Source organism: Argopecten irradians, chromosome 6, assembly GCF_041381155.1.
Source record: "Argopecten irradians isolate NY chromosome 6, Ai_NY, whole genome shotgun sequence".
NCBI classification, from domain to species: domain Eukaryota; kingdom Metazoa; phylum Mollusca; class Bivalvia; order Pectinida; family Pectinidae; genus Argopecten; species Argopecten irradians.
The window spans coordinates 19406581-19428719 of NC_091139.1; the positions used below are offsets into that span (position 1 = coordinate 19406581).

The following is a 22139-nucleotide window of genomic DNA, read 5'->3' on the forward strand; positions in this document are numbered from 1 at the left end:
TCAGTTGATTCATGGTTTTGGATGAAATTTTAGGAAACAGCTCACGATAAATGACATACATGAATATATAGAGCCAGTACATTGTATTGACAAAAAGTCATCAATCATGATAAAGCCCTTCTATTTATGATACAGACAAGCTTACTGATCAGATGTTGCAAGTGGATAGTTCAAACTGCAGGTTTGTGTAACTAATCCTTTTATTAAGCCGGTTACATAAAATTTACACGGGCTCCATTATCATTATACCCTCATAACCTCAACAAAATAAACATCTATTCCTTATATTTACAGTTTTTCAAGTATATGAATATTATTAATTCCCGCGGCAGTTTCATATTTTTTTATTAAAATATACATTTTTTTTTCTCTTCCGTCCTCGTCAACAAATTTGATTGAACAGCTGATTCGAATCGAATCATTCATATGTTCCCGCCAAAAGTGGGGTCATGCTCCAACGTTGCTATGCCATCAACTACCCGGTATTTACATAACAATAGAATCGCAGCGCGTGTTGTGCCAACATTATACACTGATAATGATAATACTAGAAAGCATGGTCATTGAGTCCATGTCAGTGGAAACTGTAAATATTGTCAGATAACTGTTCCAACATGTGCGTCCTTATAGTTAAAGGCCCAATATCCGTATCTTTCTCCTTTTTTTTTCATGGCTTAGATGAATGTTGAAAAAAAATCCTGTTGTAAATCATGCAGATACAGGACAAATTCAAAGTCAAGATGAGCGATAATGTTTCGGAATATTTTGATAAAAATCAAATTAATATTAAACATCGCTAGGTGGGTCCCACTTAGTCAAACAAGCCGAAGTTACCGTATTTTTCGGACAATAAGCCACACCTGTGTATAAGCCGCAGAGGCCTTTTTTTTATGATTTTTCAGGTTTTGTACACGTATAAGACGCAGCGTTATATAAGCCTCACCGAACAGTTAGGCCCATGCACCTATGTAACCATCTGTGTATACAATTGATCTCTAATGAAGTACGGTAATGCTTATCGATCGATTAGAATCATGAAAACTGTCTGTAAACTTGTATTGTAAATATTATTTCGCGTATTAATTCTATTGATGTGTAAAGGATAACTGTATTATCAAGACTTGCATCATTAACCTAAAATTGACTTCGTTTAGAGTGTTCTCTGTCAACTTGCCATCCCATGATGCAATTCACCGAAGCTTTATACTTTCTTCAGTATGCATAGGAATGGATTATATTTCTTTTTTGATATAGTTTGTGTATTAAATACATCTTTGTGTAAAGAGTTGACTTCGTTTAGAGTGTTCTTCCACTAGGCCTATTTGTTAACTAGATATCGCATGATGCAATTCACCGAAGCCTTATTTTGTAAACTTCCGGATTATGACCTTGTGGTGTTTGCCGCTGTAGAGATCGATTAAATGATGTTCTATAGACTGTTTGATGCTTATAACATCGCTATAATGTTCTATATAACATATAAAACACGCAAATAAACTTGATTGCTGATTATTTCATTGAAATCACAGCGACAGGATTCCGAGAAATACACATGTTGACCGTGTGTAACACGTGTGCAAGTTAGCAGTCATTCAGAAGATCGTTTTCTTGCTAACTGCAGACATTTCTTGCACATACATAATATTTAAATAATATATTTAACTTATCGTTTGATATTTGATTTTTTTTTACTTTTTAGTTATTATTTTCTTGGTAACAAACCTGCAGCAAATCGATAGTGAAATCAGTCCGCCATTGTGTTGTGACTGTAAACAACCACGCTTCAGTCGGCAGATTTTCCATGAATTAAAGAATTTTTACGATTGAACATGTATCTGCTAGGTTATTAGCTCACCTGGTCCAAAGGACCGAGGTGAGCTTATGGGATACCGCAGCGTCCGGCGTCCGTTGTCCGTCGTCCGGCGTCCGTCAACAATCGACTTCTTCTCCATAACCGCTGGTCGGATTTCAACAAAATTTGACTGGTAGCATCCTTATGGGCTACTAACTGAAAAATTGTACAAATGATGGGGCTGACCCCCCGGGGGCCTGAGATGCGGGGCCAAAAGGGGTCAATTTGGCTATTTCCATATAAACGACTTCTTCTCTGAACCCAAGTATGGGATAGCACCCATAATGCAATGGTAGCATCCTTATAGGGTGGGGATTCAAAATTGTACAAATGATGGGGCTGATCCCCCGGGGGCCTGAGGGGCGGGGTCAAATGGGGTCAATTTGGCTATTTCCATATAAACGACTTCTTCTCTGACTCTAAGCATGAGATAGCACTCATAATGCAATTGTAGTATCGTTATAGGGTGGGGATTCAAAATTGTACAAATGATGGGGCTGACCCCCGGGGGGCCTGAGGGGCGGGGTCAAAAGGGGTCAATTTGGCTATTTCCATATAAACAACTTCTTCTCTGAAACCAAGCATGGGATAGCACCCATAATGCAATGGTAGCATCCTTATAGGGTGGGGATTCCAAATTGTACAAATAATGGGGCTGACCCCCCGGGGGCCTGAGGGGCGGGGTCAAAAGGGGCCAATTGGGCTATTTCCATATAAACGACTTCTTCTCTGAAACTAAGCATGGTATAGCACCCATAATGCAATGGTAGCATCCTTAAAGGGTGGGGATTCAAAATTGTGCAAATGATAGGGCTGACCCCCCGGGGCCTGAGGGGCGGGGTCAAAAGGGGTTAATTTGGCTATTTTCATATAAATGACTTCTCCTCTAAAACTAAGCGTGGTATAGCACCCATTATGCAATGGTAGCATCCTAATAGGGTGGGGATTCCAAATTGTACAAATAATGGGGCTGACCCCCCAGGGGCCTGAGGGGCGGGGTCAAAAGGGGCCAATTGGGCTATTTCCATATAAACGACTTCTTCTCTGAAACTAAGCATGGTATAGCACCCATAATGCAATGGTAGCATCCTTAAAAGATGGGGATTCAAAATTGTGCAAATGATAGGGCTGACCCCCCGGGGCCTGAGGGGCGGGGTCAAAAGGGGTTAATTTGGCTATTTTCATATAAATGACTTCTCCTCTAAAACTAAGCATGGTATAGCACCCATAATGCAATGGTAGCATCCTTATAGGGTGGGGATTCCAAAATTGTGGAAATGATGGGGCTGACCCCCCGGGGGCCCTGAGGGGCGGGGTCAAAAGGGGTCAATTTGGCTATTTCCATATAAACGACTTCTTCTCTGAAACTAAGCATGGTATAGCACCCATAATGCAATGGTAGCATCCTTATAGTGTGGGGATTCAAAATTTTGCAAATGATAGGGCTGACCCCCCGGGGGCCTGAGGGGCGGGGTCAAAAGGGGTCATTTTGGCTATTTCCATATAAATGACTTCTTCTCTGCAACTAAGCATGGTATAGCAGCACCCATAATGCAATGGTAGCATTCTTGTAGGCTGGGGATTCCAAATTGTGGAAATGATGGGGCTGACCCCCCGGGGGCCCTGAGGGGCGGGGTCAAAAGGGGTCAATTTGGCTATTTCCATATAAACGACTTCTCTGAAACTAAGCATGGTATAGCACCCATAATGCAATAGTAGCATCCTTATAGTGTGGGGATTCAAAATTGTGCAAATGATAGGGCTGACCCCCCGGGGGCCTGAGGGGCGGGGTCAAAAGGGGTCATTTTGGCTATTTCCATATAAATGACTTCTTCTCTGCAACTAAGCATGGTATAGCACCCATAATGCAATGGTAGCATTCTTGTAGGCTGGGGATTCCAAATTGAGCAAATGATAGGGCTGACCCCTGGGGGCCTGAGGGGCGGGGTCAAAAGTGGTCAATTTCCATATAAATGACTTTTTCTCTGCAACTTAACATGGGATTGCGCTCATAATGCAATGGTTACATCCTTATAGGGTTTGGATTCAAAAATTTTGCAAATGATGGGGCTGACCCCCCGGGGGCCTGATGGGTGGGGTCAAAAGGGGTCAATTTGGCTATTTCCATATAAACGACTTCTTGTCTGCAACTAAGAATGGAAGAGCACTTATAATGCAATGGTAGCATCCTAATAGGGTTGGGATTTGAAATTGTACAAATGATAGGGCTGACCCCCGGGGCCTTAAACGGCAATAGATGCGAGGTCAAAAAGGTCAATTAGGCTACTATTTTCATATAAATTACTTTGTCTCTGAACCTATGTATTGAATAGCATATTTGTATGGTATCAATAGCATCATTGCATGGTTGTGATTTAAAATTAAACTTTGGGAGTCAATTTTGCTTATTTTTCTAATTGTCAGAGTCTTGTGATAATTACTAACAAAAAACCAGGTGAGCGATACAGGCCCTCTGGGCCTCTTGTTATTTTCATCTTTATGATATTTTCATCACATATTATATCGATATCGTCTAAACACTTTCGATGTATAATTATACAAAACTGGCAATTAAAACTTATGATTTTCACATGTAAATCACAACGTAATAATGCAAAAACATTGTCAGATTTTGGTTTTCGTCCACAATTAAGCCGCGCTGGTGTATAAGCCGCACTCCTGATTTTCAGGGAAAAAAGTCGCGGCAGATACTCCAGAATATACGGTAGTCGACATTGTAACGCTGTTGCCAATGAAGGTCATGTGACTACCGTAACTACATAACATCTGTCCGAACTCTTCCGAAAACGGGTCATGAACTTTCCGACTTCCGTTCGGCAGTACTTGTAACTTCTATGGCAACCAGTTTAAAAGGAAGACATGTTATATATATGTATCGACTTTCAACAACTGCTGTACCAAAGTTATTAAAAAACATTATAAATATTCTTTAATATATCTTAATTTTAACTACATCTACAAATACTAATAATACTGAAGTCAAATTTAACTCAAATTTTTGTTGATAGTTATGTATAGTGTGGCTTTAATTGAAGACCAGAGTATTATGCTATTTTTTTATAAACTAACTGAAAACTAAATCTACAACACACTTATATATTGTAATAATGAATTTATGGTTATAACGTAGCAATTTTCATTCCCCATCAAGGTTCCTATTATCTGTAATATGTGTATACAGAACTATGCTTATAATGAAGTGATTTCATTGGTCCCCAGAGGTTTGTTATAACCGTGTTTTACTGTGTCGTACAAAAAGCTCCTATCACTAAAGTGTTTTAAGCAATTTGTTTCTCATTTCACTTTTTTATCTTTCCTAACACTTTCCAGGAGACGATCTTGTCTTTTGAATACTTCACTCAGAAACACAGCATGCTTTTAGAAGCAAAACTGACACAAGTGTACTTACCTTTGCACCACCTCAAGAGCATCTTCAAATTCCTAGACAAAGAGAAAGTATATCAATTATAAACTAACTACAGATGGGAACTCATACACTGGATTTAGAATAACTTGAGTATTTATAGTAGTTACCGTTACCAGTATTTCATTCTTTTTTTTGTCTTTTAGAAAGAATACTATAACAGGTATTTCCATATAAGGCCAAAAAAAAAATATGTCTCTTTAGGGTTACTTGACCGACCCTAATTTTTTTTCCCACTACAAAAAAAAAAATTAAAGTCATGATATGATCTCAGATTCCAGTTCCGACCATTATTTTAGAGTGAAAGACACTATAAAAAAAAAAAAAAAAAAACTCCCGACTTACCGACCCTAATTTTTTTGCCAATGTAACCCTAAACCGACATTTTTTTGGGGGGGTCTAAGAGACAAAAACACTTATGATTGAAAGATGTTTAAGTGAAATATGTAGCAGCTGTATAAGACTGAATCCTTTGATGATACTGACAACTAATTACATTAACACTTGAATATTTACATGTTGGTAGAGAGGGTTTGGAGTAGGGGAGACAGAGGTACAATTAGAACTTAAAGGGACAATTCGCTCTGGCTAATTCTTTTACACAACCAAGAAGCAAAATATAGCATAAATGTATTGTTTTACATTTCTTATGAAACATATAACATAAAATATTGACAAATTCCACGTCATTGTTAAGTATTTTAATTAATATCGTTGAAATATCAAATCGTTGATCAATACAATTAAGCAGGTACAATATGGACGCTGTACCCATACCCGAGCCAAAGTCACGCACGTTAAACAAATAAACTACATAACCACTGAGAAGGTGATAAAATGATTTTTAGGCAAGACAAGTCACCTAATAAGGTAAACACACTACTGTTTGAGCGATTTGAGCAGTTCCAGACAAAAGTTGCATTACTCTACGAGCAAGGGACAGGGTTCAGCATACAAGAAGTTCGACCACAATGTGTAATGGCGGACAGCAAGCGAGTTTGAACATCTACACACATGTCACAGCCATGGGCTTTTCAGGCATATCACAGTAAAACCGAATGATGATTTAATTTCCATAAGAACTGGTTTTTCCGATATATGTACAAATTTAAATGTTCTCTTAGACTGAATTGTCCCTTTAAGAAGAGACAAAAAATAGAATCTGAGAGGAGGAAATGTATACATTGTGACTAATGGGTTTTTCCCTCAGGTGTAATACTGGCTGGTCTAGTGCAATATACTCATGTCGCCCGAGTCTGCATGCATTATACAGCCTCATGCAGAGTTGAATACTGTTAAGAACGGTACAATACCATACTGATATCAATGAAACGATACCGGTATTTTAACGATACGGATACTATTAATTTTGAAGAAATATACTGGTTGCATTGTCTAACATACATATTTCATTTGATTAACATTGCAATTATATAGAGATTGAACAGTGTTTTGATTGCGTTAAAGGTGGTATGAACGCAATGGGATACAGACATATTCAATGTAGCATGTTTCTAGAGAAACTAAGAACATTGCACTGCAAATGGAAAATGTTACTTAATTATCATTAAAATCAAACAAAAGAAGGAAGGTTAGTGCATTGTCACTGGTCGGTTGGATTAAACATACCGGTACTATAGTATTTAACAGGTCATAAAAGGACGGCCTCTCCTCTATGCAATGTGCTTTGTGTGTGTGTGTGTGACTGTGAGTATGAATGTATTTCATTAATAATAATAACTAAAAATAAAGTCAGAATGCACTATGGTTGTCTTCTATAGTTGAAGGAAATGAACAAGAGGAAGATTATAGTAATTTGATTAGGGGGGGGGGGAGTTGGAGTGAGGAGGATGTGTGTAATTTGATTGGTGGGTGAGGAGGATTGTGTGTAATTTGATTGATGGGGTGGGTGGGGTGAAGAGATGTGTGTAATTTGATTGGTGGGGTGGTGGGGTGAGGATGTGTGGATGGGTGTGGGGTAACGTGTGTAATTTGATTGGTTGGGTGTTGGGGGTGAGGAGGACGTGTGTAATTTGATTGGTGTGAAGGGGGTGGTGGGGTGAGTGAGGAGGATGTGTGTAATTTGATTGGTTGGGTGTTGGGGTGAGGAGTGAATGTGTGTAATTTGATTGGTGGGGTGGTGGGTGAGGAGGATGTTTGTAATTTGATGGTGGGGTGAGGAGGATGTGTGTAATTTGATTGGTGGGGTGGTGGAGTGAGGAAGATGTGTGTAATTTGATTGGTGGGGTGAAGAGAATGTGTGTGATTTGATTGGTGGGGTGAGGAAGGATGTGTGAAATTTGATTGGTTGGGTGTTGGGGTGAGGAGGACGTGTGTAATTCAATTGGTGGGGTGGTGGGGTGAGGAGGATGTTTGTAATTTGATTGGTGGGGTGAGGAGGATGTTGTAATTTGATTGTGGGGTGAAGAGAATGTGTGTAATTTGATTGGTGGGGTGATGGGTGAGGAGGATGTGTGTAAATTTATTGGTGGGGTGGTGGGTGAGGAGGATGTGTGTTTTGGTATTTGATTTGGTGGGGTGAGGAGGATGTGTGTAATTTGATTGGTGGGGTGGTGGGGTGAGGAGGATGTGTGTAAATTTGATGGTGGTGGGTGGGTGTGTATTGATTGGTGTGGGTGAGGAGGATGTGTGTAATTTGATTGGTGGGGTGGTGGGTGAGGAGGATGTGTGTGTAATTTTAATTGGATTGGTGGGGTGAGGAGGATGTGTGTAATTTGATTGGTGGGGTGGGGGTGAGGAGGATGTGTGTAATTTGATTGGTGGGGGTTGTGGGTGAGGAGGATGTGTGTAATTTGATTGGGTGTGGTGAGGAGGATGTGTGTAATTTGATTGGTGGGGTGGTTGGGTGAGGATGTGTGTAATTTGATTGGTGGGTTGTGGAGTGAGGAGGATGTGTGTAATTTGATTGGTGGGTTGGTGGAGTGAGGAGGATGTGTGTAATTTGATTGGTGGGGTTGTGGGGTGAGGAGGATGTGTGTAATTTGATTGGTGGGGTGGTGGAGTGAGGAAGATGTGTGTAATTTGATTGGTGGGGTGGTGGGGTGAGGATGATGTGAGTAATTTGATTGGTGGGGTGGTGGAGTGAGGAGGATGTGTGTATTTGATGGTGGGGTGGTGGTGTGAGGAGGATGTGTGTAATTTGATTGGTGGGGTGGTGGGGTGAGGAAGATGTGTGTAATTTGATTGGTGGGTTGTGGAGTGAGGAGGATGTGTGTAATTTGATTGGTGGGGTGGTGGGGTGAGGAGGATGTGTGTAATTTGATTGGTGGGGTGGTGGGGTGAGGAGGAGGATTTGTGTGTAATTGATTGGTGGGGTGGAGGGTGAGGAGGATGTGTATTTTACAAATTTGATTGAGGAGGATGTGGGTAATTTGATTGGCGGGGTTGTGAGTGAGGAGGATGTGTGTTATTTTGATTGTGGGTTGGGGAATTGAGGAGGATGTGTGTAATTTGATTGGTGGGGTGGTGGGGTGAGGATTGAGGATGTGTGTAATTTGATTGGTGGGGTTGGTGGAGTGAGGAGATGTGTGTAATTTGATTGGTGGGGTTTGGAGTGAGGAGGATGTGTGTAATTATTTGATGTGGGAGTGATGGATTTGATTGGTGGTGGAGTGAGGAGGATGTGTGTAATTTGATTGGTGGGGTGGTGGTGGGTTGTGGAGGATGTGTGTAATGTTGATTGGTGTGGGTTGGTGGGGGTGAGGAGGATGTGTGTAATTTGATTGGGTGTTGGGGGTGGGGTGAATTGAGTGATGTGTGTAATTTGATTGGTGGGTGGTGGGGTGAGGAGTGATGTGTGTTAATTTTTTATTGGTGGGGTGAGGAGAATGTTGTGTGTAATTTGATTGGTGGGTTGTGGAGGAGGGATGTGTGTAATTTGATTTGGAGGGTTGGTGGGGTGAGGAGGATGTGTGTAATTTGATTGGTGGGTTGTGGAGTGAGGAGGATGTGTGTGTAATTTAATTGATTGGGGGTGGTGGAGGTGAGGAGGATGTGTGTAATTTGATTGGTGGATGAGTATGTGGGATTTGGGTGAGGAGATGTGTGTAATTTGATTGGTGGGGTTGGTGGGTGAGATGAGGGATGTGTGTAATTTGATTGGTGGGTTGGTGGGGTGAGGAGGATGTGTGTAATTTGATTGGTGGGGTTGGTGGAGGGTGTGTAATATGATTGTGTGTGATTGTGGGGTGAAGGATGTGTGTTATTTGATTGGTGGGGTGGTGGGGTGTGGAGGATGTGTGTAATTTGTGGTTGGGGTGGATGGGTGATGTGTGTAATTTGGATGTGATGTGTGTAATTTGATTGGTGGGGTGGTGTGGGTGAGGAAGATGTGTGTAATTTGATTGGTGGGTGGTGGGGTGAGGAGGATGTGTGTAATTTGATTTGGGGTGGGTTGTGGAGTGAGGAGGATGTGTGTAATTTGATTGGTGGGGTGGTGGGGTGAGGAGGATGTGTGTAATTTGATTGGTGGGGTGGTTGGGTTGAGGAGGATGTGTGTAATTTGATTGGTGGGGGGTGGGGTGAGGAGGATGTGTGTAATTTGATTGGTGGGGGTGAGGAGGATGTTTGTAATTTGATTGGTGGGGTGGTGTGGTGAGGAAGATGTGTGTAATTTGATTGGTAGGTTGTGGGATGAGGAGGAAGTGTGTAATTTAATTGGTGGGGTTGGGGATGAGGAGGATGTGTGTAATTTGATTGGTGGAGTGGTGAGGTGAGGAGGATGTGTGTAATTTGATTGGTGGGATGGTGAGGTGAGGAGGATGTGTGTAATTTGATTGGTGGGATAGTGGGGTGAGGAGGATGTGTGTAATTTGATTAATGGGGTGGTGGGGTGAGGAGGATGTGTGTAATTTAATTGGTAGGTTGTCGGATGGGAGGATGTGTGTAATTTGATTGGTGGGTTGTAGAGTGAGGAGGATGTGTTGTAATTTAATTGGTGGGGTTGGTGGGGTGAGGTGGATGTGTGTAATTTGATTGGTGGGATGGTGGGGTGTGGAGGATGTGTGTAATTTGATTGTGAAGATGTGTGTAATTTGATGGTGGGTGGTGGGGTGAGGAAGATGTGTGTGTAATTTGATTGGTGGGGTGGTTGGGTGAAGAAGATGTGTGTAATTTGATTGGTGGGTTGTGGAGTGAGGAGGATGTGTGTATTTTGATTGGTGGGGTGAGGAGGATGTGTGTAATTTGATTGGTGGGGTGGTGGGGTGAGGAGGATGTGTGTAATTTGATTGGTGGGGTGGTGGGGTGAGGAGGATGTGTTGTAATTTGATTGGTGGGGGTGAGGAGGATGTTTGCAATTTGATTGGTGGGGTGGTGGGGTGAGGAGGATGTGTGTAATTTGATTGGTGGGGTGGTGTGGTGAGGAAGATGATGTGTGTAATTTGATTGGTAGGTTGTGGGATGAGGAGGATGTGTGTAATTTGATTGATGGGGTGGTGGGGTGAGGAGGATGTGTGTAATTTGATTAATGGGGTGGTGGGGTGAGGAGGATGTGTGTAATTTGATTGGTGGGGTGGTGGGATGAGGTGGATGTGTGTAATTTGATTGGTGGGGTGGTGGGGTGAGGAGGATGTGTGTAATTTGATTGGTGGGGTGGTGGGGTGAGGAGGATGTGTGTAATTTGATTGGTGGGGTGGTGGGGTGAGGAGGATGTGTGTAATTTGATTGGTGGGGTGGTGGGGTGAGGAGGATGTGTGTAATTTGATTGGTGGGGTTGTGGGGTGAGGAGGATGTGTGTAATTTGATTGATGGGTTGTAGAGTGAGGAGGATGTGTGTAATTTAATTGGTGGGGTGGTAGGGTGAGGTGGATGTGTGTAATTTGATTGGTGAGGTGGTGGGGTGAGGAGGATGTGTGTAATTTAATTGGTGGGGTGGTGGGGTAAAGATAATGTGTGTAATTTGATTGATGGGGTGAGGAGAATGTATGTAATTTGATTAATGGGGTGGTGGGGTGAGGAGGATGTGTGTAATTTGATTGGTGGGGTTGTGGGGTGAGGAGGATGTGTATAATTTGATTGGTGGGGTGGTGGGATGAGGAGGATGTATGTAATTTGATTGGTGGGGTGGTGAGGTGAGGAGGATGTGTGTAATTTGATTGGTGGGGTGAGGAGGATGTGTGTAATTTGATTGGTGGGGTGTTGGGGTGATGGAGTGGTGGAGTGAGGAGGATGTGTGTGATTTGATTGGTCGGGTGGTGGAGTGAGGAGGAGGATGTTTGTAATTTGATTGGTGGGGTTGTGGGATGAGGAGGATGTGTTTAATTTGATTGGTGGGGTGAGGAGGATGTGTGTAATTTGATTGGTGGGGTGGTGGGGTGAGGAGGATGTGTGTAATTTGATTGGTGGGGTGGTGGGGTGAGGAGGATGTGTGTAATTTGATTGTTGGGGTGGTGGAGTGAGGAGGATGTGTGTAATTTGATTAGTGGGGTGAGGAGGATGTGTGTAATTTGATTGGTGGGGTGGTGGAGTGAGGAGGATATGTGTAATTTTGATTGGTGGGGTGGTGGAGTGAGGAGGATGTGTGTAATTTGATTAGTGGGGTGAGGAGGATGTGTGTAATTTGATTGGTGGGGTGTTGGGGTGATGGAGTGGTGGAGTGAGGAGGATGTGTGTGATTTGATTGGTCGGGTGGTGGAGTGAGGAGGATGTGTGTAATTTGATTGGTGGGGTGGTGGAGTGAGGAGGATGTGTGTAATTTGATTGGTGGGGTGGTGGAGTGAGGAAGATGTGTGTAATTTGATTGGTGGGGTGTTGGGGTGGTGGAGTGAGGAGGATGTGTGTAATTTGATTGGTGGGGTGGTGGAGTGAGGAGGATGTGTGTAATTTTATTGGTGGGGTGGTGGAGTGAGGAAGATGTGTGTAATTTGATTGTGGGGTGGTGGAGTGAGGAAGATGTGTGTAATTTGATTGGTGGGATGGTGGGGTGAGGAAGATGTGTGTAATTTGATTGGTGGGGTGGTGGAGTGAGGAGGATGTGTGTAATTTGATTAGTGGGGTGAGGAGGATGTGTGTAATTTTGTTTGGTGGGATGGTGGAGTAAGGAAGATGTGTGTAATTTAATTGGTTGGGTGGTGGGGTGAGGAGGATGTGTGTAATTTGATTGGTCGGGTGTTGGAGTGAGAAAGAAGTGTGTAATTTGATTGGTGGGTTGTGTCGTGAGGAGGATGTGTGTAATTTGATTGGTGAGGAGTTGGGGTGAGGAGGATATGAGTAATTTGATTGGTAGGGTGGTGGGGTGAGGAGGATGTGTGTAATTTGATTGGTGGGGTGGTGACATTATATTCATTCTTCGATTATTTCATAGTAAAATTGAAGGCACTGGAAGAAACAGGTATTTTAATCTTTGATATCAAAGGAAATGTATAAGGTACACTATGGTTGACCATGTGTCGCTTTGAAGTTGGGTGTCACTTTCTCGGTAATCTTCAAAGGAAATCTGTACAGACCTGTGATTGGTCTGGATGAACTGCCTCCAGTTTTACTATGAGATAGCCCCAGGGGTGGATATAACTTCAGTGATAATAACCCCTTGAGTATCGAGGATGAGCTGAAGGGGATTGTATTAATATCAATGTATAAAGGGGAAAGAAGTTACCCTAATCATTCGGGAGGATGAAGAGGGTTATAGATGGTCGAGACGTCAATTTTATTTGGCATGACTGAATTTATTTTGGTGTGACTGGGACTTGGAGAAAAGGAAATACAGTACAGTTGTAGGAGCATCTGAACATTCATAATCATCATTTTGATATTCCAATAATGTAAAAGAGGTCGCAACAGAGTTTATCATGCAAAACATGTCAACAAGATATAAAAGAGCCAATACAGTATAAATAAACACAAAAGTCAATAGACTTCCAAACAACAAGCTGTCACCTGGTCAACTGGCAAAATGTCAACAACACACTCACTTCCTCTCGCTTTCATGTTTTCCAAGAAAGTCTACATTTAAGTAGGTCTACAAATTATCTGTAGTCATCTGCATGATATAATGGGAAAAGACTGACACTAAACCAACAATTAACAAAAGTTCATAAAGCTTATATTACCTCGTCGTCTTCTTCAACCGATGTCCCCGAACCAACAACATTCGACGCCATATTGCTTTTCCCGGTTGTGAGGGGCTAGCACTAGCATCCGGATTCTCAACCGATCGTGAGTAGCCTCACATCCCGGAATGGACCGGATCAAACTAGGCCTGTTGTGGCTATATGTACTGTAGACATATGCACATCTGCATATTAGATGTCTACTGTTGACTCGCAAAACTGTTGTGTATCTTGTAAATTTTGATAGAATATGCGAAAAAAATGTTCATTTCATTTCAGAGGGTAAGTGTGTTCCACTTCTGAACATAATTACTTATATCCCCAAAAATATACACTACTGCAGCATATAAGGAATATATTTTTATATGTTGAGGTTATGATGGTACAATGATAATAGAGCAATTGTAGTTTATGTTGCCCGGCGAAAATGTATAATTGCCAAAATCAGTCAAATGTTTTAACAATGCTTTAGTGTCTTTAGCAACATATTTTATGTTTCATAAACTGATTTCCGAATTTTTATATCGAGTTACCTCCCCCTGATCGATTGTCTTTACAACAGAATCGCCGCACGTGTTCTACTGTCATTTTACACTGATAATGATAATACCAGAAAGCATGGTTATTTTTATATATTTCTTTCATACCTACGGGTGTAATACTGGCTGGTCCTAGTGGTCTAGGGCAATACACTCATGCCTCCTGAGGATGAATTTGCATGGCTACTCATGCAATAAAGCCTCGTGACGTCACGGCATCAACAAAATTTCTATTTCCTCGGAAAAATTTTAACATTTTTTTCACAAAATTAACTGGTTTTACAATAAAAGATGCAAACAACGGAATTGTTGTTGAAAATATCACATATTTTTTTTGTATGAAAAATTGGCTTTCAGCCGTGGATTTCTTCGAATTTATTTCAAAATGGCGAGATTTATAGTTGAAAAACTGCAATAAACGTCGAGGTATGAAAGTAAAATACTCTTTCATAAGTGGATATGAAGGATAGGGATATTCTTCCCTCGGGATCACAAAATGTTGCAAAACCCTTCTACCCTCGGGATCACAAAATGTTGCAAAAACCTTTCAGGGGCGTAGGAAGCGGGGGGGGGGGGCAGGGGGCAATTGCCCCCCCCCCCCCCCCCCCCGTTCCGCAGAATGGGGGGGGGCAAACATGTCTTTTTGCCCCCCCCCCCCCCCCCCCCCCCCCCCCCCCCATTTTCGCTGAGTGAAATTTTCTAAAATTGCACATTTGAAAGAAAAAAAGGGTCCTCCTGCACATTTTTATACTTCATTTTTGAAAATTTTCCACTGCGCGGCGCTATTCCTAAAATGTTCAAGCGCGTAATGTTCAAACCTTTAATAATGAAAATTCAATACACTCGAACTAGACTCAAAACGTCCATTAAGGGATTATACTATTTCAAAAAATAATAAAAGATGAATTTCTTTATATATCTTGGCAAGACAATCAAATCATTATTATTTTGAGTTACACAACAATGTGCCGATGGTGTGGATCCGGTATGTTCAGATCGAGCTGGGTTGCATAATGATATGACGACATTTACAATAATCATTTCTAAATGCAGGTAACTTTAAATCGAAAAATTGCCGTGTTAAGAATGCTTTAAAATCATCAAAATACAAATTCGTATTTTTTTTCTCTCAGGGGGAGACCCCCGTACCCCACAAAAACCGAAAGGTAACTTTAAATCGAAAAATTGCCGTGTTAAGAATGCTTTAAAATCGTCAAAATACAAAATCGTAATATTTTTTCTCAGGGGGAGACCCCCGTACCCCACAAAAAAACCCACCAAAATCTCGCGCCTACGGCGCACGCAAATTCAACAAAATGCAACGTAAAACTCATCTCAGCCGTTCTAAATTGTCAAAAAAATTCCCGGGGGAGACCCCGGACCCCCAAAATTCCAAAATCTCGCGCATTCGGCGCTCGAAAAAGCATCAAAATACATGGTAAAACTCATCTCAGTCATTCTAAATCGTAATGTTTTTCCAGGGGATACCCCAGACCCCCCAAACTCGCACGCTAATTTGTGTATTCATTATTTCCAGGTAGCGCAGCCACTGTCTATTAGATGTGTACAAGGATTATATGTAATTATACATGAAAAAGTATAACTCCTGTGGGTGCGGAGCGCGCGAGGGGGGGGGGGGGGGGGGGGGGGGTGTTACGAAATATTGAGGACCATTGCCCCCCCCCCCATTACGTTTCATCTTCCTACGCCACTGCCTTTTTTAATTTTATCGGGGTATGAAAAAAAAATTGTTTGCAAACTTTTGTGAGAATCCGCTACGCGGATTCACACAGTTTGCAAACAATTTTTTGTTCATAACCCGATAAAATTAAAAAATAGTGACATCAATGCTTAAAATATATAGACTACAAATTTCATAAAAAAAGACAATTTAATGCTATAAGAATAACAGATATTTCAATAATAAAAAAAGCGATTCTGTTATATACCTTCAGGAACATAGAGCAAGTTTAACGAAGACAGATAAAATCAATCGCTTCTATATGGAGAAAACATGCACATTAGCGGAAAAGGCTGAAAGCCATCAATTTACCATTTAATCTTAAAACAGTCTTCTGACATGGGTACCTCAGTCGAGTCTAAAACTATCGGAGTTTCCAATATTGGAATAGCCAATCCTTCTGCTGTGAGTATCTCTGACACAATCATAACGAATTACCGCTGGTAGGCCTTAATTCCTACAGTTTTAGCTTTTTATTTAATTATATACCAAACCTAAAGTACTCCACCGCCGACAGAGCATAAATGATGTTAATCATTTGAACAATAATTGGTGTTTAATCGTGTATATATATATGCCTAATTAACACAAAAAATAATTCAAAATAATTTATTTCGCCTTTGGTGCATGCGCAATCAGTACTTCATTCCATATAAGATATAGTGTCACGGAATTTTTTCGGGATGCAATTAATTATTTTTCATATTTTTAGCTTGAAGTAAAATTAGAAGCTCAAACTTTTCAATGGTGGTAATGGTGTAAAGTAAGTAACTTTTGTAACTGAATAAAAATACTAAATCGTCTGCTCCTGTTTTTTATAGTGAAAAAATACCATTTGTCAGCGGTGGAGCATCTTTAATTAAACTGGGTTTTTTTCAGCACGCCATTGCAGTCTATAGTCTTTACATGCATGGTGCGAAGGTTAAAGTGTGTGGGCGACAGTATTTGCCGCTCTAAGACTTGTGAGTGAGATAGATACTGGGCGACAGTATTGCCGCTCTAAGACTTGTGAGTGAGATAGATACTGGGCGACAGTATTGCCGCTCTAAGACTTGTGAGTGAGATAGATACTGGGCGACAGTATTGCCGCTCTAAGACTTGTGAGTGAGATAGATACTGGGCGACAGTATTGCCGCTCTAAGACTTGTGAGTGAGATAGATACTGGGCGACAGTATTGCCGCTCTAAGACTTGTGAGTGAGATAGATACTGGGCGACAGTATTGCCGCTCTAAGACTTGTGAGTGAGATAGATACTGGGCGACAGTATTGCCGCTCTAAGACTTGTGAGTGAGATAGATCAAACTTCAAATGAAAACGAGTCTAACGTACCCGACTTACTGCATGTTTCGGTCGAACGCAATATCCATTGAAAAGTCTTAAAAGCTATGATATTGCAGCAAACTATGATGGAGCTAGGATACCAAACCAGAGGAAAATACAGTCCGTTTGTACCATTTGTCTTCAAAGAAATAGCCTAAGATCTTCCGGAAATAACGCCTAGAGTTTAAAAAGAGCTGTGTGTAAAATACTATTATATATATAGTCAATATGTGTCTCTGAACTTAGTATTTTGTGAGCGAATAGAGATTTGGAAACTATTAAACTACTTCAAGTGAAAACGACAAAAAGTGTTTACCTGTTTCAACAAAAATAATGAAATCAGCAAATGATATTGATTGGATTCTTCTCAAAACAATGAATATAACAAAATGTTGTTACAACATTTGAGACTATTTTTGTGTTCTTTGGTTTTGATCTATTTTAGAACTTTTTCATTGGTTCAGTAAAATCTTTGACCTGGCGCCACAGACCTGAGGAACAATTACTCAGACCCAGACTGGCCACCAGTCTGTTTTTTTTTTAATATTTAAAACGTCACTAAAATTTGGTTCTCTACTACATCTTACATGTATAATTCTAGAGTTTCAAATGGGGGTAGGGTTAACTTCTATTTCTGAAAACAGACAAAACCAAACAAATCTGTAGAGGGAGAGACTACTGCGCACAACACTGTTGTAAAAAGTCAAGTGCCAACAGCGTCTACAGCTGATTTTCATGAAAATTGTCAAAAGACAAATTACTTTTTAGATATAGATTTGGATGAATTACTTCCTATAGTGATTGATTTCGCCTATGTCGTGTTGTCACATTGGTGGGCTGCCACTGTGACAATGCGACATGGCCGAACATTCACAATATATAGCGCGCTTCATTGAATTTGCCTCCGTCCAGTTGGCATTCATATTGGCTATGAATGCAAACTGAAAGACGTTCAATGCTTAAAGAAAGTCCAGTTTGACCATATTTGATAACGTCTACCGGTTATCGACATTTGACCTTTGCTATAATGAATGTCATTGTCCAGAATCCAATTTAGACATCTTCTGCTGTAGTGTTATGGAGGGGTTAGACGACAGACGTCACATAACCGCAATCTCGTAGCCTGATAGAAAAGCTAAAACACTATTACCGAGTTCACTTAGATTTATTCTCATATAACATTTACAAGGTCACTAATTAAGTTATTAACATTTCCTCTGTTTAACTGGAACGACCATAACAAAATAGTCCATACCTTTACGCATATAAATGTTTATATAACATTTGTCTATACACTGCTTGACGGATACTGCACTAAAGTAAACATGCCAACGTTTGAAAGGATAAATTTCCACTTGAATCGCACAATAAGTCTAACATGATATCGGTATGAATGTCCATTCCTTTTGAACGACTCGACACAACCGACATAAACGAATACAGATTGACATATCGAAGTTTTCTAGTATTTGATTAACCTAACTCTGTCACGGTTGAACACACCGAAAACAACGCCTTCTTTACTTACACCAACAGCCCACGCGAGGTGACGGTCTTTGTGCAGGATCTTGACAAATTCGCCACGACTGTTGACGAGAACAATTCTCTTGTTGTTGTGATCGCTAACGATTAGATTTCCTTGACTGTCATACACAATGCCGTAGCAAACAAATGTATGTGTTTCTGGCTCTGCACCATGTACATAAAGACCCGGTGTCTCCCCCCTATAACGATACAGCCCCCGGAATTCAGTGTCCATGACAACGATGTTTCGTTTTCCTATCCCGCCATGTTCTTTGAAGTCTTCGTCGATCACTGCGATGTTATGAGTAACAGGACACTCACAAATCCTCAGTGGTGTATATACCAATGGCTTTTTGGTACCAGGTACCAATGCGGTAAGCACCACTTTACCTTTTTTTGTGAACTTGGTGACATTTTTTACCATCCCCACGATCACATGGTTACTAGCAGTAACACACAAACACGTTGGCTCTTTCTTGGTCTCGAATCTCTTCTCCAGTTTATCTGACACCAGCTCCATGACTTTTCTGTCTTGAGTATGGCATGTCCAAAGGGCGTCGTTTGAAGGCGCTACACTGATGTCTTTAATGTTGACATTGTGTCTCATGACTCCTGCCATATGGCCATCTTTGTCCATCAGAGCTACGGACCTACTGTTGAAATAGCTGGTCCACACCTTGCAGTCGGAGGTATGACAAATCGAAGATATCATACGGGGAGACTGGAAAGCCTTCAGCACGTGGATCTGTGACGACACAACTGGTTGTGGTAGATCCACATTTGAGTCGGACCCTTCAGATTCACGCCTTACACGAAGCGCGTAGTCATATGCCGAATTTGATACGGTGTCCTGTTCGTCAACACTTCTGTCCTCAAAAGTGAGCCCTTCCGATTCATTCCTTACGCGAGACGCGTAGCCATATGGCGATTCTGATTCGGTGTCCTTTTCGGCAACGCTTTTGTCCTCAAACGTGTTTGCTTCACTCGAAGCCTGTTTCGGCTCATTTGAAGTATTCTTTTGTTCCGTGGTCACGTTACCGAGAGCCTGTTGCAGATAGAACATGTAATTACCATTGGCTTTGAAACTGGCAGTACGAAGAGTCGGCTTAAACGGGAAGACTTCATCGTAGTGAGATTTGCATCCCTTATAATAAATCTCCAGGGGCGTTCCACTGTGAAGCAAACTCTCACTATCTCGAAGTTGCTGTTTTAGTTGTTCCTCATAGATTTCAAGATCCTGTTTGTAGAGTTGCAAGCGTCTTGTGTTGTCTTCCTTCATTTGGCTATACACGGAGAGTGTCTGCGCTGAGAGCAGATCTAACTCTTCTTTTAATTTTCTCGTCTGGCTTTCCAACTCAGTGGCGAGTTTATCAAAATAAGTTGCATTGTCCAATAGCTGCGTCTCAGTTGAGGAAATGTAGTCATGAATTAACACCAGGTCCGTTTTCTCTATTCTTTCAATGAGGCTTTGAATACCTCTTTTCTTCTCAGGTATTATATCACTGAGATTGCGCACTGAGTGAGACTCATGATATGTCGATAAACATTCATCACAGCAAAGGTCGTCACATTTTCTGCAGTAAAATTCGAGTTGTCTCTCCCGGTGGTGTCTGCATGTCGTCTGCTCTTTCTTTGGAAACTCGAGACGTTCAAAATGGGTGTAAGAAGCTTTCTCTGCCATGGCGATTGAAGAAAGATAAAAAAAAATCGAAAATTATTTTTCGATTCCACTTCTGTCCTATCGATATCTTTCCATTAATTCTAATGAATCCAAAGAAAGCATGTACACCGTGTGTCCCATATGTTTAACCCTTTTTGAAATGCGCAACTTCCTCTTTGCATCAATGTCCCTTTGAAAGTTTATATTTATGATACTTCCCGGCTGACTTTACACAATACGATCAGTCATATATTCGGAATAAGGACTCAGCTTTGGTAAAACCGTTATTAAATATCCACGCAAGATCCTTGACTTCATTAAATCTGTAGTTTAAAACACGATCATTACTAAAATTATATTATAATAAACCTCCATCTGAAACATGGCTGCTGTCGTGGTAATATTACCCAGCCAGGTGGTAAACACCTTTAGTTGTCATACACATGGCTTGACGAACAACAATATTAAGTTACCCCAACAGACAAGTGGCTATTTTTAACTTTAACATTGTGGAGATTTATACTTCCTGGATATCGTTTTGCCATCCATGTATACTTTACACCCGAACTCACTGGAGCATTGCGTGTGCTCGCGAATGTTACCCGTACCAGCTATTGTATATATGCGTAACAAGTCAGACGTTGTAACATCCGGATGCACTTTGCATTAACAATGGAAAATAGCCCGATTTTGATGTGGGCGATTGTGTCATGGCGTGCACAAGTAGTAGACTATTTTCATGTCATCCAAAATTAAAACAAAAAATATTATTCGACAGTTTTGATAAGATGATACAATATACTTGCCCTGTCAACTCTTTGTTTATCTATCATATGAACCCGTCGACCATATGTGATACACGCTACAGCACAATTCACAATACACCATATATCAAAATGTGCTAATTCAGTCACTGGATGCTTTGTTATTGTGCAGTCTATGGTCTACTGAACATTTCTTTTTCTTGTTGACGTCGAGTATATTTCATCATGTAATAGTAGATAAAGAGATGTTAGTGCGTGTGTAGAGAAGAGAAATCGTTTGTGGAAATATCCTTAATTTCATAGATTGAGTACTGTGGATCACAGTCATTCGCATGAGGCCGTAGTATCATCCTTTATACTGCAGGGGTTACTAACACTGTCGTTATATCCACGACAGTGATAATAACCTCTATAATTTCAAGGATGCCGTTGTACACTTCTACTAATTTGTTCTCTTGATGGATATTGGTTGCATAAACTAAGTTCAAGAAAATAATGATATTCATGTTTCCATAGCCCAGGTTCATTTATATAGATTAGCTCCTTAATTCTTTATAGATTAGGAATATTGACTAAGCTGCTCCCATAATGTTCTACAGTGTAGGTTTCTTTAGTTTTAGCGAGTTCTTTTTTTTCTTTTCTTTTTAGACTGGTATTGAAAAAAGAAACAACGCGGATCTTGAACGGCTTTCCATGCAATTTGACAGTTTCTCGTTAAAAGAATGTCATTTAAAAAAGACTTCCTGATTCAAGGTGACCCTTGTTATCAAATCATCACAACAGATAAAGGTATAAAAGACCCACTACGTTTTCGAAACAAACACAAAAAGTTTCTTAAAAAACAAAAATAACATAAGAAATTTATATCAATTGCCCAAGATGCAATGTTCCCTGCGTAATCTATGTTAACAATGAAGATTCATTTCACTTTTTGCCGTCAGTGCTAGTCACAAATAACGAGCGGTAGTGAGAACGACGGCGTCCTGAAAACTAACATATAGTTTTTTAAAATAAAATGTCCAGAAGGTGGTGATAAGTGTAGCATTAACGGTAAACTTTTGCGAGTCTACAAAATTATCAATCTCACATTTTACATTCCCATTTAAATATTTAAAAGCCGTTTCGGTTTAGGAACGTGCCTTTAATTAAGATGTAAAATTCATGAATATTATTAGTTTAAATCAACGCTGAATGTTAAAGGGCCACTACCTTTCCGAAACGGCT

At 40.8% G+C, this 22139-nt stretch overlaps 2 protein-coding genes across 2 annotated transcripts in view; both read right to left on the minus strand.

Annotated features, from left to right (window-relative positions):
* LOC138325243 (tetratricopeptide repeat protein 39B-like) overlaps positions 1–13468 on the minus strand; it is a 40219-nt gene extending 26751 nt beyond the window's left edge. The window contains exons 1-2 of the mRNA XM_069270758.1: positions 13367–13468; positions 5283–5314 (exon numbers count right to left, since the gene is read on the minus strand). Of these exons, the coding sequence (XP_069126859.1) occupies positions 5283–5314; positions 13367–13417 (83 nt within the window). The 5' untranslated portion in view covers positions 13418–13468. The remainder of the gene's footprint in view (positions 1–5282; positions 5315–13366) is intronic.
* Positions 13469–18429: 4961 nt separating this feature from the next.
* LOC138326387 (uncharacterized) lies at positions 18430–20172 on the minus strand. Its single transcript, XM_069272497.1, has one exon. It carries the CDS (start codon positions 20170–20172, stop codon positions 18430–18432), a length of 1743 nt encoding a protein of 580 aa, XP_069128598.1.
* Positions 20173–22139: the final 1967 nt, after the last annotated feature.

Coding starts and splice junctions, on each gene's coding strand:
- LOC138326387 (XM_069272497.1), bottom strand. CDS start 20,172: ATGGCAGAGAAAGCTTCTTACACCCATTTTGAACGTCTCGAGTTTCCA.